General features: G+C 34.9%; 3 protein-coding genes across 3 annotated transcripts; all 3 read left to right on the top strand.

Moving 5' to 3' along the window:
• Positions 1 to 1,524: 1,524 nt before the first annotated feature.
• Positions 1,525 to 14,347, top strand: LOC118056713 (uncharacterized). The gene is given in 10 exon segments (XM_035069020.2): positions 1,525 to 4,818; positions 5,478 to 5,978; positions 8,073 to 8,810; positions 10,399 to 10,815; positions 10,817 to 11,269; positions 11,423 to 12,190; positions 12,586 to 12,840; positions 12,909 to 12,986; positions 13,072 to 13,188; positions 13,272 to 14,347. Coding segments are annotated over 10 exon segments (7,005 nt in total). The 5' UTR covers positions 1,525 to 2,028; the 3' UTR covers positions 14,160 to 14,347.
• Positions 14,348 to 19,998: 5,651 nt separating this feature from the next.
• On the top strand, positions 19,999 to 22,146 carry LOC118056768 (uncharacterized). Its single transcript, XM_035069107.1, has 2 exons — positions 19,999 to 20,848; positions 20,969 to 22,146. The coding sequence occupies exons 1-2, from the start codon at positions 19,999 to 20,001 to the stop codon at positions 22,144 to 22,146; spliced, it is 2,028 nt and encodes a 675-aa protein (XP_034924998.1).
• Positions 22,147 to 22,152: 6 nt separating this feature from the next.
• On the top strand, positions 22,153 to 22,704 carry LOC118056767 (uncharacterized mitochondrial protein AtMg00860-like). The gene has a single exon (XM_035069106.1). The coding sequence runs from the start codon at positions 22,153 to 22,155 to the stop codon at positions 22,702 to 22,704; it is 552 nt and encodes a 183-aa protein (XP_034924997.1).
• The last annotated feature ends 1,414 nt before the right edge of the window (positions 22,705 to 24,118 follow it).

Here is a 24,118-nt window from a genome sequence, read left to right as displayed (position 1 = left end):
ACTGTTTAAAATTATAATATTTATTTTTTAAAATATTTTTTATTTAAAAATATATTAAAATATATATTTTTTAATTTTTAAAATTTATTTTCCAATTAGATATCAAAACATTTCAGATTTATAAAAAATGTAATGTGAAAAAAAGTTCTTTTTCTTAAATTCTAAAAATTAAATTTTAAACACAAAACAAATATTCTCTCTGTTTATTTGTTAGAAAAGTAGTTTTTTTTTGGAAAGTGAATTTCAGGAAAGTGAATTATTTTCCGATATTTAGTAGTGTAATGAAAAATAAGTTGAAAACTACTTTTCAGTATTTAGTTATGTCATAGAAAATAAGCTGGAAAATAACTTATTAATATTTTATTTTTCTCAAGTTTATTAAAAATAATGAGGAACAAATCTTACAAAATAAAAAGTTGAATCAGAATGAAATTGAAAAAAAAAATATAATTTCATAAATTATCTCAAATAAAATAAATAATAATCAAAATAATAGAGATCAAATCTAAAAAATAAAAAAAATGAAAGATGAAGAAATTAAAATAATAATAATTAATATTCATAAATTATTTCAAATAAAATAAGTAACAATTAAAAGAATGAGGATCAAATTTGATAGATAAAAAATTTCAATAAAAAATGATAAGGAAAAAGTAAATAACAATTATAAAAATAAGGACCAAAATCAATATAAAAATTAAATTTTAAGAGATGAAATTGAAAAATAAATATTCAAAACAAAATATATACATAGCAATCAAAAGTCTGAGGACCAAATTTGATATAATCAGCAAATAATATGACATTTCTAAATTTTTCATAACTTCCAGAAACTGTTTTCCGCTCAAATTTTTCAGGAAAATGTTTTTTCTAGAAACTAAACCAAATTTTTCTTTGACTGAAAAATATTTTCCGTTGACCAACTTTTTCTAATGACAAATAAACACAAGAAAGTTTGGAAGTGATTTTCAAATCACTTTCCAGAAAACAAACATGACCAAAAAGAATTATTTTGAGCCATATTCCAAACAACAATTTCCAAAATTTTAAATTTTTTTATTTTAATTTTTTTTTTTATATTTTTAAATTATTATAATATACTAATATCAAATATTAATTTTTTAAAAAATAAAAATATTATTTTAATTTATTTTTTAAAAAAAAAACTTTAAAAAACATCTAGTTAGGCAATAGGAATGGTAGGAATTGCCAAAGTGAGTTGATTTCTAAGAAGGCAATAGGAATGGTAGGAATTGCCAAAGTGAGTTGATTTCTAAGAAGGCAATAGGAATGGTAGGAATTGCCAAAGTGAGTTGATTTCTAAGAGCGCATTTGACAGTGTGATAGCAGTTGCTTTTTAAATAGCTTTTTCGTGCTGAAATACATGTCAATGGTATTTTTTTATTTTTTTAAAAATTATTTTTGATATCAGTATATCAAAACAATCTAAAAAGTATAAACCGCACTTAAATTTAATAAAAATAATAATTTTTTTTTTTCAAAATTTCTAAGAGCAAAACCCACGATCCCATTACTCACCATATCATCACCATCAGCCCCTCCTCTCTTGTGCTCCTGCTACTCTGCTTTGCTATCCATCACTGTTCACTGTTTCGTTTCAGCTTTCTAATTTTCACAAGTGGTCATCTTTCCTCTGTGCTCTCTGGACCAGTCACAGAGAGTCATACAAAACCTTCATTTCAGGTCGAGGTCCGTGCTTTGTTTCTGGATCTATTTTGCTTTTCTTGTTTACAGATCTTTCAGAAAAAAAAGAAATTTGCTTGTTCCCATCTGTAACTTGTTCGTCGTTAATTTAGAAGCACTTCTCCTAGTTTGGTCTTTTTCTACGTCATTTAATCGGCAGATAGTTTCTTGTTCCTTTATTCGTTTTTGTTTGTGTTGTCTTATATCGTAAAAAAGAAAGAAAGAAGAAAATAATTTTGGTTGTACGTTCTGGAATCCTCATAGCTTCCTGTTATTATATTGTCTTTGCTCTCTTTTGCCTCTGATCTTCAATTCAAAAGAACAATGGAAATCCTTTTATCCTCTATTATCGATGCCAGTATTACCTACCTCATACGTCATATTAGATACCCTTTCGAGTACAAGAAAAATGCCGAGAAACTAACCCATCAAATTGACAAGTTAAAAGCAATGCGAGACAGAGTGCGGGGCGCAGTTGAGGAAGCTGAGCGTAATGGAGAAATGATAGCAAATGATGTCGAACGTTGGCTGCAAGAAGTGAATAAGATTATTGAAGAAGTGGACCTTGTGCTCAGTGTTGAAAATGAAAGAGCAAGGAGGTTTCTTTTTCGATCGTGTCCAAGCATCAAGTCACGCTACCAGGTTAGCAGGAAAGCCATGAAGCTAGCCTATGAAGTTACTGAACTACAGATGAGTGGTAAATTTTATGCAATTTCCTCCCACTCTGCTCCACCGTGGATGTTTGACGGTGATCACGAGTCCTTGCCATCAAGACTGTCGCTTTATGAAGAAATCATGGGTGCTTTGAAAGATGAAGATATCAACATGGTTGGTGTGTGTGGGATGGGTGGCGTGGGTAAGACCACCCTGGTGAGACAGGTTGCCGTACAAGCAAAGGAGCAGAAGCTTTTTGATGTGGTGGTTATGGCTGTTGTATCTGAGGCTTTGAATATTAGGAGAATTCAAGAACAGATTGCAGACGTGTTGGGCTTACACCTAGATGCAGATACTGACGAGGAAAGATCATGTCAGTTATATGACAAGTTGAAGCGTGAGAGGTGCATTCTTTTGATCCTGGATGATTTGGGGGAGAGACTCGATTTGGAGAGAATTGGGATTCCATCCAAGGATGAACACAGTGGGTGCAAGATATTGTTAGTTTCTAGAATTCTTGATGTTCTGTCAAATCAAATGGGTTGTCAAAGGACCTTTGAAGTTTTGCCTTTGTCTGACGAAGAAGCCTGGGAGTTATTTAAGAATACTATCGGTGATGATCTTGGAAATCTTTTTATGCGGTCCACCGCTGTTGAGATAGCCAAGGAGTGTTCGGGTTTGCCAGTTGCTATTGTATCAGTTGCAAGATCTTTGAAGAAGAAGAGTTTACCTGAGTTTAAGAAGACCTTGAAAGAACTAAGACGTTCCTCCCTTACAAGCTCAACAACATCACAAAATATAGAAATGAGTTATAAATATTTAGAAAGTGACCAGCTCAAGTTAGCTTTCCTTCTTTGTGGTCTAATGGGTCATAATGCTTCCATGCGCAATCTGCTCAAATATGGTCTTGGTTTGAACTTGTTTCCTGGCGCTGTTTCATTGGAAGAAGCACATCGCACAGCACAGTCATTGGTACGTAAGCTAAGGGACTCTTCTTTGTTGTTTGATCCTAATGTTGGTGAGCAATTTGCCGTGCATATTGCTGCTCATGCTGGTGCTGTATCAATGGCCTGTAGGGACCACTATGTCCTTACAACAGATAATGAAATTGCAGTGAAGCAGCTTGATAAAGATGCACAAAAGCAGCTCAGACAAATCTGGTTACGTGGCAATATTAGTGAGCTTCCAGCAGACTTGGAATGCCCCCAGCTTGACCTTTTTCAAATATTTAATGATAATCATTATCTGAAAATAGCTGATAACTTTTTTTCAAGAATGCACAAACTCAGAGTCTTAGGTTTGAGTAATTTGTCTTTATCATCCCTACCTTCGTCTGTTTCTTTGTTGGAGAATCTTCAAACATTGTGTCTGGATCGTTCAACATTGGACGACATTTCTGCTATCGGGGATCTAAAGAGTTTAGAAATCCTAAGTTTCTTTCAATCTAACATCAAACAATTACCCAGGGAAATAGCGCAGCTGACAAAGTTGAGATTGTTAGATTTAAGTGATTGTTTTGAACTCGAAGTGATTCCACCAGATGTCTTCTCAAAGTTATCTATGTTAGAAGAATTGTATATGAGAAACAGCTTTCATCAGTGGGATGCTGAAGGAAAGAACAATGCGAGTCTTGCAGAGTTGGAGAACTTGTCTCACCTAACCGATGCAGAGATACATATTCAAGATTCCCGGGTTTTGCCATATGGCGTATTCTTTGAAAGATTGAAAGGGTATAGAGTTTGTATAGGAGATGATTGGGACTGGGACGGTGCATATGAAATGTTAAGAACAGCAAAGCTCAAGCTTAACACAAAAATTGATCATCTAAACTATGGAATCCGGATGTTGTTGAACAGAACTGAAGATCTTTATTTGTTTGAAATTGAAGGTATCAACATCATTCAAGAACTGGATAGGGAAGGTTTTCCACATTTAAAGCACCTCCAATTGCGTAATAGCTTTGAGATTCAATATATAATCAGCACGATGGAAATGGTTTCTTCCAATGCCTTTCCTATTTTGGAGTCTTTAATTCTCTATGATTTGTCATCCTTGAAGAAGATTTGCCATGGTGCACTCGGAGTAGAGTCTTTTGCTAGATTACGCATCATAGCAGTGGAACATTGCAATAAATTGACCAACCTCTTCTCTTTCTTTGTTGCACGAGGCCTCTCACAACTACAAAGGATCAAAATTGCTTTTTGTATGAAAATGGAAGAAGTTGTTGCTGAGGAAAGTGATGAGCTTGGCGACCAGAATGAAGTAGTTGATGTGATTCAGTTCACTCAATTGTATTCCCTATCACTGCAGTATTTGCCACATCTCATGAACTTCTACTCCAAAGTGAAGCCATGTTCTTTATCTCGAACACAACCAAAGCCGTCGATAACTGAAGCGAGATCTGAAGAAATCATTTCAGAGGATGAGCTGAGAACCCCTACACAACTTTTCAATGAAAAGGTATTTGGATGTTTTTTATCAAGCAATTTATGTGTCACTATTAATTCTTCAGAATTTTTGGGTAAGTTTTAAGAAAAGAAGTAACAGAAAGGAGAATCTAGAAGCATCATTTTCTTAATAATATTTAGAATATATGACTTCTATGTAATCACTGAACTATAGAATACACATATTCCTATAGTCTATTGATTGTCAAAAGAGGGCCATCCTTTCACTAAGTTGTTATTTGTGGTTCCCAACTATCTTGGATTTTAGTTTACCATCACAGCTGACAAGAAAAGAAAAAAAAAAGCAAACTTCGCAAGAGGGGAAAAAAAACTTAATAGACATCCATCAACGTGAAATAAGCTAGCAGTGGAAAATGCTATGGATTACAGTTATTAACTATATATTCAATTTCAAGCTTGCAATTTGTTTGATGATTTCTTTTGTAGTTTTAGTAAATATTTTTGTTTGCAGTTATATCCACAATCATTAATTGTTGTTTTTGGCTTAGTGGTATCCAAAGCAGAGGGAGTGAAGTTTTGGGGTCAAGTCCTGTGATCTTTAAGCGAAAAAATAAGAAATAGAGAAATTGCTCATCATTTTAGTTCATTTTGAACTGTGCCTGTTTTAATTTCCTAACTAGAGAATCTACATGAAAAAATTTGTTAATGCAGATTTTGTTCCCAAACTTGGAGGATTTGAACTTGTATGCAATTAACATTGACAAGCTATGGAATGACCAGCACCCATCAATTTCAGTTTCCATTCAAAATTTGCAAAGATTGGTTGTGAATCAATGTGGCAGCCTCAAATATCTATTTCCATGTTCTTTGGTGAATATTCTCGTGCAGCTCAAACATCTTTCTATAACCAATTGTATGTCAGTGGAAGAAATAATTGCAATTGGAGGATTAAAGGAAGAAGAAACAACAAGTACAGTGTTCCCTAAACTAGAGTTCATGGAGCTCTCTGATCTTCCAAAACTCAGACGATTCTGTATTGGCTCTTCAATTGAGTGTCCTTTGCTGAAACGGATGAGAATATATGCTTGTCCTGAATTTAAGACATTTGCTGCTGATTTTTCTTGTGCAAATATCACTGATGGAAATGAACTTGAAGAAGTGAGCTCGGAGGAGAACAACAACAATGTTATTCAATCTCTCTTTGATGAAAAGGTGATGTTTACTTCATACTTTCTGTTTCTTCCTTGACTTTTTTTAGAGTGCTGCTAACAAATTAGTAATTATGAGATGTGGCCAAATCAGCTAGTAGAAAGTTTTGTAATTTTTTAGTATTTCTAGCATCATTAATCACAGTTTGCGGTACTTTAGATTCTACAATCTGTGCCATTAAATTTACACTGATTTTACAATTTGGCCCTTGGAAAGGAAATTTTTGAAGGAATGACTAAATTCACAAACATTTTGAAACCTAGAACAAGCCAATCAAATTATGATTTTTAATGCGTAAATAGATATGATTCCTTCATTGAATTATTTGTGATTGCCTTGACTGGTCTTCCATAAAAGCAAACTGTATACCAAAATTTGGAGTTATATAGTTTGTAAAGGATTAGGAGGCAGCCCAATACCTAAGGGTTTGTTTAGCATGTTGTAGCATTATTTTACCTATAAGATGAATACAGGGAGGGATACCTCTTATTTATTAGATCTTTATGTTAAGCGAAGGGAGAGAGATTCCATTTTCATTTTGGTAATCAAGTTGACAATTTCTTGCATGATGCTGGAGATTCTTGCCACCACGTGGAAGGCCTATTGATATCAAATCAAGTTCTTTGCAAAACATTTCCACTTATAACAAGGTGTTTGTATTAAGTAAAATATTTTAAATGTAAAATAAAACATTTTATATGAAAAAGATTTTATGATATTTGATAAGTAATGATGTGAAAAGTATGGTGGTAGTAGAATAATGATGATTTGCTCTGGTGATAAGATAATGGTGTTGGTGGATTGACAAGATGGTGGTGTTGGTGGTAGCAGTATGGTGGTGGTTACAATGACTTGTGAAGATGGAGGTGGTGGTTTTTGATGTTGAAATTATTTGGTGATATTGTGTGTAGATTATCATTTATAAAATTTTACACAACTCCACGAGTATAAAATATTTTTTTATAAATGAACTAAGTTTATGACTGTAAAATATTTTATTTTAATCAGTTTTTTTTTTGTAAAATATTATATGAGAAACAAACACAATAAAATTAGTTTATAAAATATTTTATGTTGAACAAGCACCCTTTAAAAGTTTGCCCAAAAATTTGCCTAACTCTTTAGGTACAACATGGTTGAGGAAACTATTCCTAGCCTTCTTGTATATATATATATATATATATATGTATTTTATCATTTTGTTTGTAAAATTATTTTTATTAACTATCGGTCAACTAGTGAGCAAACGCTTCCAAACCTTTTCTATTTCTTTTTTTAGTGACATTTCACACTAGTTCTACTTTGCGAGGTTTATGAAGATTCAATTTTGATGGCTAAATGAGCAATCTCTTTCCGTAAAATCTCATTTATGAACTAAAGTGGGTTATTTTCATGATGATTGTTTGATTTATTGATTTAATTTAACATGTGCTTCACCTTTGATGTTTTTCTCTTTAGTGTCTCAAATCTTTAAGACTGTCCAATCAAGGTACATACTTGGATGTGTATTGATAATTTCCGCCATGTAGATCTTCCAGCATCCAAATGAGCACATGTTGGCAACACTTTTCTCAACAATCCCTGGATTATGGAACCCCCCCCCCCCCAAAAAAAAAAAAAAAAAAAATCTCTTAACCAAAGCTCTCGCCATTGGGCATGCAATGACTGTGGGTTATGGTTTTCTTAGGTGGTTTGATGCAGAAAATTGTGAGTGTAAGTTGGTCAGTCCTTGGGTTATTGCTGAAAGTGTCCAAACATTTGCTGCATGCTTTCATAAGCTGCTTAATGAAATTTGCAACAAACTTCTATTTATGCACTTGTGTGGACATTATTAAAAGGGGAGACATGGAAATGAGAAATTAAGATTGATATGATTCATAAAGTTCAAATGCCAATAATGTAATTAAAAAATTAAGAAAATATAAACAAAAAAACGAACAAAAACACCTGATTCAAGTTACCAATTTGTTGCTTTTGGTCTGATTCAATTCACTGTTTCTCTTTCCATCCAATGTTCTCTTCCTAGTGTCCCTTCTATAGAATTTTATCTTATATGTGGGTGTATCCACTATTAACAAAGTGTGATGGATATTGCAGGTAATATTCCCTAGCTTAGCTGAAATTGAGATCTCCCATATTGATAACTTGGAAAAGATATGGCATAATAATCTTGCTGCTGGTTCCTTTTGCGAACTAAGATCATTTAAAATTGGAGGTTGCAAAAAGATAGTGAATATTTTTCCATCAGTTTTGATACGCAGTTTCACGAAATTAGAGGTGTTGGAGATTGGGTTTTGTGATCTGTTAGAAGCCATATTTGACCTCAAAGGACCAAGTCTTGATGAAATTCAACCTTCCAACGTTGTTCAGTTACGAGACTTGTCCTTGAACAGTCTTCCTAAATTGAAGCATATATGGAATAAAGATCCTCAAGGAAAGCACAAATTTCACAATCTACAAATTGTAAGGGCTTTTAGTTGTGGTGTTTTAAAGAATCTATTTCCATTCTCCATTGCTAGATGTCTTCCACAACTTGAAAAGCTAGAGATAGTGCATTGTGGGGTGGAGCAAATTGTTGCCAAGGAAGAAGGTGGCGAAGCATTCCCTTATTTTATGTTTCCTAGGTTAACCTCCTTGAATCTTATTGAAATACGAAAATTCAGGAACTTCTATCCAGGGAAACATACATGGGAATGTCCAAAGTTAAAAAGTTTAGCACTGTCGGGCTGTGGCAATATCAAGTACTTCGATTCAAAATTTCTTGACCTACAAGAAGTTCAAGGTGAAATTGATCCCACTTTCCCAATACAGCAACCTCTCTTCTCTGATGAAGAGGTATGAGTCTGCTTCAGGATTTTCTCTTTAAACTTTTTCATTTTTAGTACTCAAGATATGATGGACATTTTCAAACCTCAATTTACCTAAGCTGTTATTGTTGAGGGAGGGGTTAGTTTAAGCATCAGTGCCTAGCTTGCATAATTAGTAATAATTGTTTTACAAAAAATGCTTAAAATTTCATTTGCATTGGTCAGTTGATATGTATGCTGATTTTTTTTTTTTTTTTTTTATGGTTTTGCTTAGATAGATTGATATTTGATATGTGGCATCTACTCCGAGCCTTGGTTTAAAGCAGCTGCTTTGACTGGTTGTTGGTAGTGTAGCAAATATATTATGCTCATGATGAATTGATGATGTACTCAAGTTTAAGGACTAGAATTTCAGTCATGGGTTATTTTGTAAGCAGGAGTAGAATAATAAGTTCTTGTGTGTTCCTGCGAATCTTGGGTATCTTAGTAATTTTAATTACTTGTGCTCTAGACTTGTTCAGAAATTTGGTGTTTGTCTTCAATAGGTTCTTGCGCAATAATTATGACTAGGAAAGAAACTAAACTAGAATAAACTATTAAAGAGGAAGACACAACTCCTAAATAAGACAAGTCTCTTAAGTAATTCTGAAAATTACTATGTATATTCTGCCCCTGCTTGCAAATTATCCCATCACTGACATTTTAGCCCCTAAACTAAGAAACCTATCATTATAAAATTCTTAGAGTGGAAAACGTCTGTTAATGAAGAATTGCATAACTTGGTTTTGGTTTTTTCATAGCAGATGAATCTTCTTTAACCATAGCTCAATTGCGTCATCGGTTCTTGAAGCAGATTTTTGATTAATTTAACTCATTTCTGCTCCTAAAACAGAAGATCCTATAGAAATTTAGTTGGTTTCAACTTAATTTTGTGATCATAATAAATAAAGAGTCAGAACAGTACTTGGAGATATAAGAGAATGTTGCAAAAATTCCTTTATGTACGTGTTAAAAAAGGCAATGTGTTTTGGTTTACATCCAAGACATCCTTGAAAACACCATGGCATGGAAAGAATAGTTGAATCGTCAGATAATGGTTGACTAGTTGAAACTAGAAAGTAAATAGTTGAAATAGCTGTAAAGAGTTGATAGGTAAATACTGGAGTTGTTGGAGGTAGTTGAGATGAAATTAATATAATGAATCAAGAATCATCCAAACAAGATTATCATCTTATTTAAAGTTTGTACATGGAAATGGGTGGTATTTCAATGAAGTGGACTGTTTATAAAATATTACACTTGCAAAGAAATAAAGTAATATGTATAGAAATGAATATGAAATATGATATAAACAAATGTTCTAAAGTCTGATCCATTTCATGCCAAATGGTTCTTCTCACCCTAAAACTGGACTTGCAATAGTAGATGTCAATTGAAAGAAGTCCTACACGTGGTCAAACTTTTCGATGCACTTTTCACTGATTAGACCACTTTATAAGAATATGAGCTCAAAAAATTTTCATTCTTTTTCTAAGTGGTAAATTACTGCTGCTGAAATTAGTTTAATTATAAGGGAATACCAGCTCCCACTTTGATTTTGTTTGAGTGCTTTGCAGATAATCTCCAACCTGGAGGAATTGTCATTGAATGGGGAAGACCCAGCTACTTCAGTTATTTGGTGTTGCCAATCTCCAGGGAAGTTCTATTCCAGGTTGAAAGTTATCAAGCTGAAAAACTTTTATGGAAAGCTAGATCCTATTCCTTTTGGTTTCCTACAAAGCATACGCAATCTAGAAACACTCTCTGTGTCATGTAGTTCTTTTGAAAAGATATTCTTGAATGAAGGATGTGTTGATAAAGATGAAGACATTCGGGGGCCTGTTGATTCAGATGAACATACTAGGATGCGTGCAAGGTTAAAAAATTTAGTTATAGATTCAGTTCAAGATATAGCACACATATGGGAGCCAAAATACAGGCTGATTTCAGTTGTTCAAAATCTCGAGTCTCTAAAAATGCAGTCTTGTAACAGTTTTTGTCAATTTAGCACCGTCAACTGTATTGTTTCATAATTTAGAAACTCTTGATGTACACTCTTGCCATGGATTATCGAACCTATTAACATCCTCAACAGCCAAAAGTCTTGTGCAACTCGTGAAGTTGATCGTAGTTAGTTGCAAATTGGTGACAGAAATTGTGGCGAAACAGGGGGGTGAAATAAATGATGATATCATATTCAGAAAACTAGAATATCTGGAACTTGTTCGATTAGAAAATCTCACAAGCTTCTGCCCTGGAAATTACAACTTCATATTCCCATCTTTGAAAGGAATGGTGGTTGAACAATGCCCAAAGATGAGAATTTTCTCTCAAGGAATATCAAGCACACCAAAGCTACAGGAAGTACATTGGAAAAAGGATTCTATGAATGAAAAGTGTTGGCATGGCAACCTTAATGCCACCTTACAACAGATGTACACAAAAATGGTACGTACTAATTCTTGCTTTATCAATCTTAAACAACTTGTCCATTTGTCTTGCAATTGGAGTTAAGTATTTATTTTAGTATGGAGAATGGCTAAGTACTTGGTATTATTTTGTGTTCTTAACTAATGCAACAATTTGGATTGGATTGGTCAGGTTGGATGCAATGGCATATGGAGTTTGAAGCTCTCTGACTTCCCCCAATTGAAAGATAGATGGCACGGACAACTTCCCTTCAACTGCTTTAGCAATTTAGGAAATCTCACAGTGGATAACTGTGCGATTGTCTCTACTGCTATTCCTTCCAATACACTAAAGTTCATGAATAATTTGAAATATCTGCATGTGAAGAACTGTGAGTCTCTTGAAGGAGTATTTGATTTGGAAGGGCTCAGTGCTGAGGAGGGGTATGATAGGCTGTTGCCCAATTTACAAGAATTGCACTTGGTCGACCTACCTGAGTTGAGGCATATATGGAACATGGATCTTCCCGGAATTTTGGACTTTAGAAACCTGAAAAGGTTGAAAGTTCATAATTGTAGCAGCTTGAGAAACATGTTTTCACCATCCATGGTATCAGGTCTTGTGCAACTCGAGAGGATAGGGATAAGAAACTGTGCTTTGATGGACGAAATAGTAGTTAACAAGGGAACTGAAGCAGAAACTGAGGTTATGTTTCACAAATTGAAACATTTGGCACTTGTCTGTTTGCCACGCCTTGCAAGCTTTCATATGGGTTATTGTGCAATCAAGCTTCCATCTTTAGAGTGCGTGCTAGTGCAAGAGTGCCCCCAAATGAAAACTTTTTCTCAAGGAGTCGTAAGCACACCAAAGCTACGGAAAGTAGTACAGAAAGAATTTGGAGATAGCGTACATTGGGCACACGACCTTAATGCCACCATACACAAGTTGTTCATAGAAATGGTACGGATTCACCAGATTTACTAATTTCTTCTGTATTATATATTTCTTTTCTACCAATAAACATAAGCAACTGAAATCTTGCTCTGTTACCCCTGCATGAATTAGGGATTTGCTATCACAAACCAATATGGACAGAAGGCCAAATTACACTTCAAACTCCCAACTCTTTTTCTCCCACTTTACACCATACAAAATTTATGAAATGGCCTTCCCCAGAATCAGAATCCAACTCTGGCTACCTCAAGTACCCTATATGATCTTCATGATACTTCATCCAGTGAATCACACAAAATAAGTTCCCCAACACATTCCAATCCTCTCCATATCTATTAACCCCTGATTTTATAATGTTACGTCTTTGATTGACTCAAAATTAACTAATTTCATGTTTGCAGAGTGATAGAGTGGTACAGTCCAAACTGCTGAGCTTACCCAACGAGCCTACACAAGATAAAAGTGGACAGCATACTGGATCAGAGGGACAAGCTTCTGAGAATTTGCATGTCACTGAATATCCAGATGGCACTAAAGAATACCCTCCAGTCCCTCAAAAAGCATTCAACACCAAAGAGCATGTCATCAAAAGTGAACCTGAGAGCATTCAATTGGCCTCTAGATACCAAGAGTCTCTTACTGCTTCAAATGATGAGGTAGCTCTTATCTCTTAAAATTACATTTTATAAAAAGTTTTTTAAGTGCTAATGGCATCTGATTCCAGGAAGAGAGTTCCACGACTCCCACAGATTCTGAAGTCCAAATTAATCAATACGATGAAAAGCCTCCAGTAAATGATAATGTAATGTTCATACTTGGAATTATGCTATTCGTATGCTCACACTTTTTTTGAGGTGATGCTTTACATAAATTCCATTTTATTGCAGAATGTATCCCCAGAGGACCAGGCTGATCCTATACAAGCTCAAGAATTGCCAGCTCACACAGGAATTGGACCTCAGATCTCTCAACAAGTTCAACAGGCTTCTCAAGAAACTGAGAAGGTGATTCTATGTTTGAAATTAAGCTATTTATATATCCTTGTACTTTAGGTGATGCTTTACTTAAAGCTTCAATTTTTTTGTAGTATGAGAACTCAGAGGACCGTGTTATGCCTACCTTTCCAATTCTGCAGAGAGACACCATTCCTTCATCTCCTGCCGCTCCTGTTGAACAAGTCCTTGTACTGACTTCTGCATCTTTAACCAACTCAACGTCTTCTCAAGAGCTCATGCTCACCACTGCTTCTCAACCAACTATAGAGATTCCATCAATTCCTGTCACCAAAATTCGGCCTGCTTTGAATTTTGAGTCTGTCTTTGCCAGCATGGAACAGTTGATAAACTCAAGTCCAGAGTCTTCTTCTCAGCTTGCGTCAAGCTCTAATTCTCACACCGAATCTCCCAAGTCCAGTAGTGTGAGCTTTGAGGAGACATACAGTTATTCTATGGCTTTGATAAAAAGGATCTTAAGAAAATCCCCAGAAGAAGTGGCCATATCTGCTGATCGCCTGTTGCTTCTGTCCAGTTTGAAGAATTTAAGGAACTGTCCTTTTCTGAATTCTCAGCAACTAGAAATCATTCAATTCTACCTTGAGAATTTTGAGACCTTGGTGACAAGCCACCCATTTTATGAGCAGAAAATTGACTGGACTAAAGCAGTGAGGTTCTGTATTGAAGATGACAAAAGGGGAATTACTGAGTTGAAGACATCTTATGAAGAACTTACCAGAAAGATCAACATCCTTGGTGCTGAAAAGGAAGCATTAAGTAAAAAGCTTCGGGAAATTGAAGAAGAAGAAGATCACATCCGAGCAAACATGGAAGGTCTCTATGCCCAGCTCGTTGGCCAAAAAGGAAAACTAGAAACAAACATGAATGCTCTTGCAGAAGCCGTGAGGCAAGAACGAGAGACAGCGGATAGAGCTTGCAATATTGATCGCTATTGGGCTAAGCTCCAGGGCTTATTTGCGTAAGTTTGATTAGAAAGAAGAGAATATACTGTTTTCAACTACTAATTAATAGAAACAGAACACTCTTTCGATTTCCTGTCGCATGGCATCAGCAGCTGCTGTGATAGGAAAGTATTATCCTTTGTAATTATTTGCAATATTCATAAATGAAAAGACCTGGCAAGGCAGTATGAGTTTCCTCCATTGTTGGTGCTATCGTGCTGCACTGTCCTTGAATACCTAGCATTCCGCCTTTAGATCCCCAGACATAGTTTTCACGCCAAGTTACCAGAAAGCTAATCCATACCATCTATATATATATATATATATATATATATATATATATATATATAACATTTGATTTGACAAAATAAGATTTTTCTATTTTTAAACAAACAAATAGGTTTGATGGCAGCACACATCACTCCCCCAACTGTTAATCTTTTGTCACATTTAACGTGCAAAGGGAGTCCTATATTGTCCAACACATTCCCCCTTCCTGGACAAACGAACATATGCAAGCATACCAGCGTGCAAATGCATTCACAAGAGATTTAGAGCCTCTTTGGTTTTGGATTTCAAAAGTTTTTTTTTTTTTAAATTAAGTTTTTATATATATTTTTGTTTTAAATTAATATTTTAGATATTTTTAGATCATAAAAAATATACTAATATCAAAAATAAAATTTAAAAATAAATTTTTTTTTTCAAATAAAAAATATTTCAAAAAACAAAAGACAAATCTTGTTATTCTTACAGCCACTAACAACTGCCTGACGATTGTTACAAAATGCACATGCCATGCACATCCAGTTGGGTTTCACTTTGATAAGTACGTACAAATTTTGTATGTCCATTTTGTTTTCCTTTAAAGAACTAGTTTTATTCTCATGTGCTTGACATGTGTATTGTTAACCTATAAAATTAATATGCTTTATTGTTATAAATTTCTTATAAATGAGAAAAATGAGAGAAAGGAATGGACATTTATGGATTTAACATATTTTAATAATTAAAATCTGAATAATTTTATTTAAAATTTGATAGCGGTGATCAAATTTGTTCAATTTTTTGAAGGTATAAAAAAGTTAGTTTGATTATATGATAAAAATAAATTTGGTCAAATATGAAATTAAAAATATGATAAATAATTATATTCTACCTATATTTTTATATATTTTTATCAATAGAACTAGTTATAATAACAAGGGAAAATTACTTTGACCCACATCTATAGTTTAGTTAATTTTTTTTTATATATTTTACCTCTATTCCTTTAGAAATTACACAAAACATCATGAACTTTATATATTCATAACACTTTATATGGCGTAAAAAAATCAACAAAAAAAATTTAATTATTTATAAGATTGATATTATATTTTATTTAATGACTAAAGAATCCTTGAAAATCAAAATAACTAAAATACCACTAGGATTGAACTAGGTTCGGTGGTGGTAATGGGGCGGAGAGCAGAGAAAGTGGAGAAGGAAGAGTACTTGATCAAGGTGAAAAAAGAGATTTTATAATAGGTTATTTTAATTGATATGAATTTTTTTTTGACGAGATTAATGATGTTTTTAATGAATTCCATAAGAATGGAAATAAAGTGAAAAAATAGCATATGATACTAGGGTAATTTTCTCTAAAAACAATGTCTCCTTCTAGTATATTGTTATAATTTTAATGTCTTCTCCTAACAAAATTATAATTCTACTATATAATATATATTTTTTATTTTTTATCTAAAGAAGTCATATATAAGAATAAAATCTATACATAACTCAAATAAACGATGTCAAGATGTAAATAATTTTTTTTAGGATTATACTAATTTTTAATATGAGAATAATACAATAATTTTTTTTTTACAAATTCTTTTATTTTAAAGAGTCCGTTTTAATCATGTAAGGTTGATATTAAAGATACATACATGTAGCAGTAAATTTGTTTTGAGACCTTTAATGATTGTTTTTGTACCCTAAAAGCAATTCTATCTGTATTGTAAAAAATATCAAGATTTAAAAATATACAAAACACACTTTCATTTCTTTTCTACATTTTTAAGTTTTTACCAAATATTTTTATCATTATTTTAAAAGAAAACAAAAAGAAAAAAGAGGGAGAAAAAAATAAGTAAAGCTAAAAGAGAGAAAAAAAGAAAAGAGAATGACTAAAAAATATGAGAAGAAAACTAAATAAAATAAAGAAAAATTTACCCTTAAAATTAGTTAAGTCATTATTTTTCACATCCTGGATGAACACAAATTTTCAAATTGAATAAAAAGATCAAACTATTCTCATATATAATATATTAGAAACTCAAACTATGCTATTCTAACTTTAACACCAAGAGATCTATTAGAAGTTCTATTAGATCCAATTATAAAATTCAGAGCAAAGAGGTTCAAGAAGGTAATTAATAGATTTTTTCAAGATACACGAGTTAAGGTAGCGTTCGAAAGGATATCGAAGAATGAAAAGCAAGCCTTGATTGATTTGATTCATGTTCAATAAAGGCATGTAGGTGAGCTTCCAAACATTACAAAAATATTGGAATAAAAAGATCCAAATTAGCCTATTTTGATATTTAGCTACTGTTTTGGCTATAGCTGAAGCTACATAATGAATTCTTATGAGATTCTAGCTGTGTTGAAAACTAAATATCCATATATTTTCAGTGATACATGGTGTACCTTTTAATTCATCAAGACGAGAGAGAATCATTTGTTTGAAGTTGAGTTTTAATTCTGCCTGTAGATTACAAAGTTCGACTTTGATCTTGTTTTAATTAATTGAGACATTATTTATTTAACTTTTAGTTTATTTTAGGGTCTATAACATTTAAGGGTTTATTTGGGTTATGTTTTATTTTAGTATTTTACTTATTTTGAGCTTTTAATGTATTAATGCCTATTTATTAAGTTTGGGTCCATTAAGTCAAATTAGGGTTAGTTTTTTACTATATAAACCAATTGTTAACATTATTTTTCAGTTTATTAAAATTTTCTTTAAGGTTGCCATTTATTGTGTGCTTTGTTTCTCTTTATGTGGTTAAGTGATTCTTATACTAAGTTTTTAATTGAACTTGCAAACTCTTTGAAGGATTAATCAATTTCATTATGATTTATACTTCTCATTTATGTCTTGTTATAGGCGAAAGGTAGGGGTGATCAATTGCATATAACTTTGGTTCTCTAAGGCAAGGTTCTTCTTGGGTCAAGTTGCAAACTTTTCTTCAAACCTCAAATTAGCAATTTAAGGGACAATTCCACATCAATTTGGTATCAAAGCATGGCAATTTAGGTTATATCTCTTTAATTTTCATTGTTACAAGTCATTCTAAGGTTTTGTTTAAATCTTGCCATATCTAGGGTTTGTTTTCTTGGTTTTTTTCTCTTTGTGGTTTCAACTAATACAAAGAAACAGAAGAAAATATTGATTATTGATTAATCTTGGTTGTGTATTCGATTTAAAAAAAAAGGAAGAAGAAAATCAATTTTGATAGGGAAAAGTCTTAAAGTTGCCAAAAAATGCATTTAAAACAACAAACCGAGTTCATTTTTGTGACTTGAAAAATTCAACACATAAAAAAACAAGAACAAAAGAAAGAAGAATCAAAATTGCAATCTTGAAAGGGTTCTTGGAAAATAAATTCAGAAATTTTGGATATTGCATGAACTAGGGTTTAAACGAAACTTGTCTTGGAAATTCTTGGTGATCATGATTGATTTCTTGCATATCTTGGTAGAATATAATTATCTTGCATCAATTTCTTTAGTTTCTTGATTTCTTGCATCATTTTTTTTTTATTTTCATGAATTTCATAGTTTTTATTGTTTCTTAATAATAACTCTTCCTTTTATTTCATGTCTTCATTTTTGTTATTGTATTCAAATAAATTTACACTACTACTCGTAAGTTTGTTTTTCTTAAGTTTCATTTTAAAAAGTTTGAATAATAGTTGATTCTTGAGTCTTTAAACATAAAATAAATTATTGCGTAGTTTGGTCAATTGTTTAATAAGTTGCTAAATTACTTTTAAGGACTAAATTATAAGAATATAGTGGTAAAAAGCTAAGCGAGACTATTAGAGTGAAAAACCTAATATCGTGTGAAACATGAGAGGAGAGAATTTTACAATGAGAGTAAACATGTGAGGAAAAAAATTGTTTGCTACTAACCTTTATTTCAAGTCTAAACAATGTCTTTAAAAAGTATTGAAAAATAAGGTAAGAAATATGAAGAAAATGCATGATAGAATGGAAGTTATGATAGAGGTGTTAATGAGTAAGTTTGATGAGACATGTTGTAACTTAATTTTTGACCCTATGTTTTTTTTAAAAAAATATTTTTAATATTTTTAACATCGTCCCACAAGGATTCAAATTTCTAATTCCTTTTTAACGCGTTCAACTTTTAACATGTTATTTTTAAAATCGTTGGTTTTTCTAATTGAGTTGCTAATGATCTTGCCTTTTTTTTTAAAAAAAATCAAAATACAAAAAATAAAAAAATAAAAAACATTTGGACATAGGACCAAAATGAAAAGGAAGAAAACAAGATACTAGAATTAATTTAATTTGCTTGTTGGACTAAAAAATTAGGGAACGAAATTTTTTTCCACCTGACTATATCACACAAGAAAAAAAACATAACAAAATAAAAAAAAATCTAACTGTCTCTATCTTCCATGCTCTCTCCCATATACATACGTACATACCAAAAAAAAAAACAAACCTAGATACATTTTGAAGAAGCCTAGCCACCAGCTAACAATCAACCCTGAAAGCTTACAAAACAGCCCTGAAAAAGCCCATCTGCGGTCTATACCCTTCAGCCTTCAGCAATTCTCTACCAAACTGACACAGTGACTCTCCCTTCTTCACTATCACCCACTGACACCAGCCACTCGACAACAACTCCATCACCAATTGCCCCACCTCCAGCCTTCAAATCAACAGCCTCATCTTCCCTAAAATCAGCTCAAACCGCCAGCACCACCGCCCCAAACTAGACCATCACCTCCCCCCCGTTCCAGTCAGCTACCATGAGATCCAACCACCATTAACAAATAAGCTATAACAACCCCTCATTTCCGAACCAATCTCTACCTAAAACACCAACAAGGTCGAAACCCAGTACCTGAAATTACACCAACCCTACAGCCACCGAACCACAACGCCGTCCACACGGCCAACACCAACTCAACCACCATACTCCCCCGTGACAGCAACTGCCATCATAAGTGAAACAGAAGTAGCAACGATGGACTATAACAAAAACACACAATCTCTTACCCATGACCTCCATTAACACCGAAGAAGATATCCTTTCTCACAAAGTAGGTGACATTTAATAAAATCTGAGTGGAAGTTTGGTGTTTTTTGGTTTTGAATTTACTTTATTTTTGAATTGATATTATGATTAAAATAGTATTTTGTTATGAACCTAATCTCTAAGAAGAAGGCAACATAAGGAAGAAGAAGTAGAAGCAATGCAGGCTGTCTAAAAGAAGCAGTAGAAGCAATGCAGGCTGGCTAACGTCTGCAGCACGCAACCTTTTGGTTGTTAATTCTGTTAGTTAGTTAAGAAGTAGTTAACAGGTTGTTATAACAGTTGAATTCAGTTAGGATAATCAGTTAGTAGTCCATTCTGTTACTATAAAACGCACGTGAAGATTTGACATTGGTAGAGAAAAATATACAGAAATTCAGTCTCAATTCTTTCCTCCCGAATTCTCTCAGAACAGTTCTCTGTTCTTCACTTCTTTCTATTCTTTCTTCTTCATTTCTTCTTCAATTCTTTTTCACTTGTTAAGCAACCTTAACAATTGGTATCAGAGTCTTAAGATCTAACACCATGGTTAAAAATGTGGAAGAACATTGCAAGAAATTGGATGAACAAATGCAGATCATGCAACAAGAATTCCAAGAGCAGCGGGAGGAACAAAGTAAGAAGAATGAGCAGATTAGTGTTCAACTGGAAACACTATCCAGTCAGTTCCAGGCGTTTCTTGCTCACCACATGATGGAAAAGGATATGGGGAGTACTTCTAAAGGCATACTACAAACTCCAACCAGGGGCAACATTGAAGGAATACCTTCTAAAGGGAAAGGTCCTATGAGAGGAGATGCAAATTACGGGCAGGAACAGCATAGAGCTATGTTCAATGCAGGATTGCCTAAGATGGATCTAACCATTTTTCGAGGAGACAACCCTAGAGGATGGTTGAGAAGGTGCAACAAGTTCTTCAAACTCAATGCAATTCCATGGCAACAATGGGTAGAGATAGCTTCCTTGTATTTGGAAGGGAAAGCAGAAATATGGTTTGAAGGGTACATGTGTGGGCTGGATGCTAGTCTAGAATGGGAGGAGTTCTCAAAGGCCATATGCAGCCGGTTTGGTAGTAGGGAGGATATTGTGGAGGAATTCAACAAATTAACGCAAGAGAATGGTATGGAAGAGTATGTGGAAAGGTTTGAAGATCTCAAATCATTGATGCATTCACTCAATCCAGTACTGCCAGAGTCCTACTACATTTCCAGCTTTATTAGTGGATTAAAAGAGGACATCAAACCTATGTTGAAGATACTGAAGCCAGGCACGTTGCTGACAGCCTTTGATCAAGCAAAGTGGCAGGAGGAATCGAACAATATATTGGCAAGGAAGAACAGATTCACTACCAAGCCAGGAATGGGAAGATCATTTGGTAATCCTCAATCCACCTATGTGGGCAATAATTTGCAGACACCAAAGGTCCCAGAAACCATGTACGAGTAGAGGCGCAGGTTGGGGCAATGTTTTAAGTGTGGAGACAAATTTATGCCAGGACATAAGTGCATTGCCAAGGGACTGCACATGATGGAAGGCCAGGAAGAGGAGGAATTTATGGATGCCACAGCAGGAAACAACAGTACAGTTATAGCACCTGATAGCAAGATTGAGGAATATGGCCTATCCTTGAATGCATTAGCAGATAACTACGCCCACAACACCATACGAATTAGAGGTAGCTACCAAGGCAAGGACCTGGTTATTCTCATTGATAATGGCAGCACCCACAGCTTCCTTGATGCCAGTATAGCAGGGGAATTACAACTTCCTGTTGCGAATTCTCCGGTGCTAGCAGTAACTGTTGCTAATGGCAGCGTCATACTATGTGACTCCTATACAGCAGGATTTACATGGTTTATGCAGAATTATGAGTTCACAGCAGACTTGAGAATTTTGAAGCTAGGGAGGTGTGACATGGTGTTAGGGGTGGATTGGTTAAGAAAATTCTCACCAATCTTATTCGATTTCATCAAGATGAAATTGACATTTAAGAAGGAGGGAAGGATGTTGGAACTCAAAGGCATCATTGAAACTGCCAGCCTCCAATCAATGACAGTAGAGAAGGTCCAGAAGAACTTAAAAACTTCTATTATGGGCTTTGTTGGGCAATTTTTCCTGATAAAAGCCACTGCAGCAACCTTGGCAGGTTTGCCTAATCCAGCAGTAGAGAAGCTGTTAACAGTCTATGCAGAGGTTTTCCAAGAGCCTACTGCATTACCACCAGGGAGGAGGCATGATCACAAAATTCTTCTGCACACAGGAGCTCATCCTGTAAACTGCAGGCCGTATAAGACTTCTTTCTTTCAAAAAGGGGAGATCGAGAAGATGGTCAAGGAAATGCTCAGTAATAACATCATTCAACCAAGTGTGAGCCCATTTGCTTCACCAGTACTATTGGTCAAGAAGAAGAATAACTCCTGGCGTTTCTGTGTAGACTACAGGCGGCTGAATGAAGTCACGATCAAGAATAAGTTCCCTATTCCTTTGATCGATGACCTCCTGGATGAGCTGCAAGGGTCTAGCTTCTTCTCTAAGCTCGATCTACGATCAGGCTATCATCAAGTGAGAATGTATGAGGAAGATGTAGAGAAAACAGCCTTCCGTACTCACCAAGGGCATTATGAGTTTAGAGTCATGCCTTTTGGCCTCCCAAATGCCCCTGCAACATTCTAAGCCTTGATGAATGATATTCTGGAGCCATTCCTGAGGAAATTTGCCTTGGTATTCTTTGACGACATCCTCATTTATAGTTCCTCTTTAGAAGCACACCTTAGACATTTGCAACAAATTCTGGAGATCCTGAAGAGCAACCAGCTGTATGCAAGGAGGTCGAAATGCACGTTTGCTGAACCAAGGGTAGAATACTTGGGGCATATAATCTCTGCTGAAGGGGTAGCCACAGACCTTAAGAAAATACAGGCTGTACAGGAGTGGCCAATTCCAAAGACTATCAAGGAGCTAAGAGGATTTCTTGGCTTAGCTGGCTACTATCGAAAATTCATCAGGAAGTTTGGTGTCATTAGTAAGCCCTTGACAGAATTGCTCAAGAAAAATAAGTTTGTGTGGCACGAAGGCGCAATGGAAGCTTTCCAAAATTTGAAGACAGCTTTATGTGAGGCTTCGACCCTAGCCTTGCCTGACTTTACCCTACCTTTTGTCTTGGAAACAGATGCTTGTGACACTGGAATTGGAGTAGTGCTGAGCCAAGAGGGAAGGCCATGGCATTCATGAGCAAAGCCTTGGGAGTTAAACACTTGGGACTGTCCATATATGAGAAAGAATACTTGGCTATACTGATGGCAGTAGACAAATGGCGACACTACTTGGAACAGGATCAATTTATTATACAAACTGATCACGAGAGCTTAACATACTTACTTGATCAGAAAATCCACACCCCTATTCAGAAGAAAGGACTGACCAAGCTGCTAGGATTAAACTATCAAATCAAGTATAGGAAAGGAAGGGAGAACAAAGCTGCTGATGCTTTATCAAGAAGGAATATGCAGAATGATGGTAGAGACCAAGGAGCAATTACTGCAGGAGGGTGGCTCATAGCCATAACACAAGTGATTCCATCTTGGTATGATCAGGTTTATAGCTCCTACAAGGATGATGCCAAGCTACAGGACATCATACAGGGTAGAATGTTAGATACTACACAGGCTTCACATTTTACCTACACTAACGGGGTGCTGAAGTATAAGGGGAGAATGGTGGTAGGAGCTGCAGGTTCCTTGAGAGAAGAACTCGACAAAAATACCCATGATTCCTATATTGGAGGGCATGCAGGCATCCAGAATACATACAGGCGACTTAAAGGTCATTTCTATTGGCCTGCCATGAAGAAAATGGTCTATCAACTAGTGCAGCAGTGTGATGTTTGTAAACAAGCCAAGGCTGAGAGGGTGTCTTATCCTGGGTTGTTACAAGCTCTGCCCACTCCACATGGTCCTTGGCAGGATATTACCATGGACTTCATCGAGGGGCTTCCAAAATCAGAGGGCAGAGACACCATCATGGTCATTGTTGATCGCTTCACTAAGTATGGACATTTTATCACACTAGCACATCTTTTCACAGCTCAGGATGTGGCTAAATCCTTCCTAGATCATGTTTACAAGTTCCACGGCTTGCCTGCCACAATCTTGACCGACAGGGATAAGATATTCACAAGCTTATTCTGGCAAGAGTTGTTCAAACACCTAGGGGTCAAGCTGCTGTTAAGTACAGCATACCATCCACAAACGGATGGGCAAACTGAAAGGGTAAATCAGTGCCTCGAGACCTACTTAAGGTGTGTTACCATGCACTGTCCAAGGAAGTGGCATCAATGGATTTCCACAGCACAATGGTGGTATAATAGCAGTTTCCACTCCACTATTGGCATGTCCCCTTTCCAGGCTTTGTATGGTTATGAACCTCCAGCTAGGGAAATGGTGCTTATGGAGGATACTCAAGTAGCTGCAGTAGGGGAATGGAAACAGAGGAGGATTAATATGGATCAATTAATCAAAGGCTTGCTAGAGGGGGCAAGAAATCGGATGGGGCAAGTGGCCAACAGGAGACGATCAGAGAGGACATTTTTTATAGGAGATTGGGTTTTTCTGAAGCTCCAACCTTACAGGTAGGGCAGTGTTATGTA

This window comes from Populus alba, chromosome 19 (genome assembly GCF_005239225.2).
Source record: "Populus alba chromosome 19, ASM523922v2, whole genome shotgun sequence".
Classification (NCBI taxonomy): domain Eukaryota; kingdom Viridiplantae; phylum Streptophyta; class Magnoliopsida; order Malpighiales; family Salicaceae; genus Populus; species Populus alba.
This window is presented reverse-complemented; position numbering and strand designations above follow the sequence as displayed.

What these genes read in the sequence shown, in the direction of transcription:
- LOC118056767 (XM_035069106.1), top strand. Translation starts at nt 22,153, where the DNA reads ATGAATGATATTCTGGAGCCATTCCTGAGGAAATTTGCCTTGGTATTC.
- LOC118056768 (XM_035069107.1), top strand. Translation starts at nt 19,999, where the DNA reads ATGGTTAAAAATGTGGAAGAACATTGCAAGAAATTGGATGAACAAATG. An exon ending in AGGAATGGGAAGATCATTTG is followed by an intron (nt 20,849 to 20,968) that starts GTAATCCTCAAT and finishes AATTTATGCCAG; the next exon opens with GACATAAGTGCATTGCCAAG.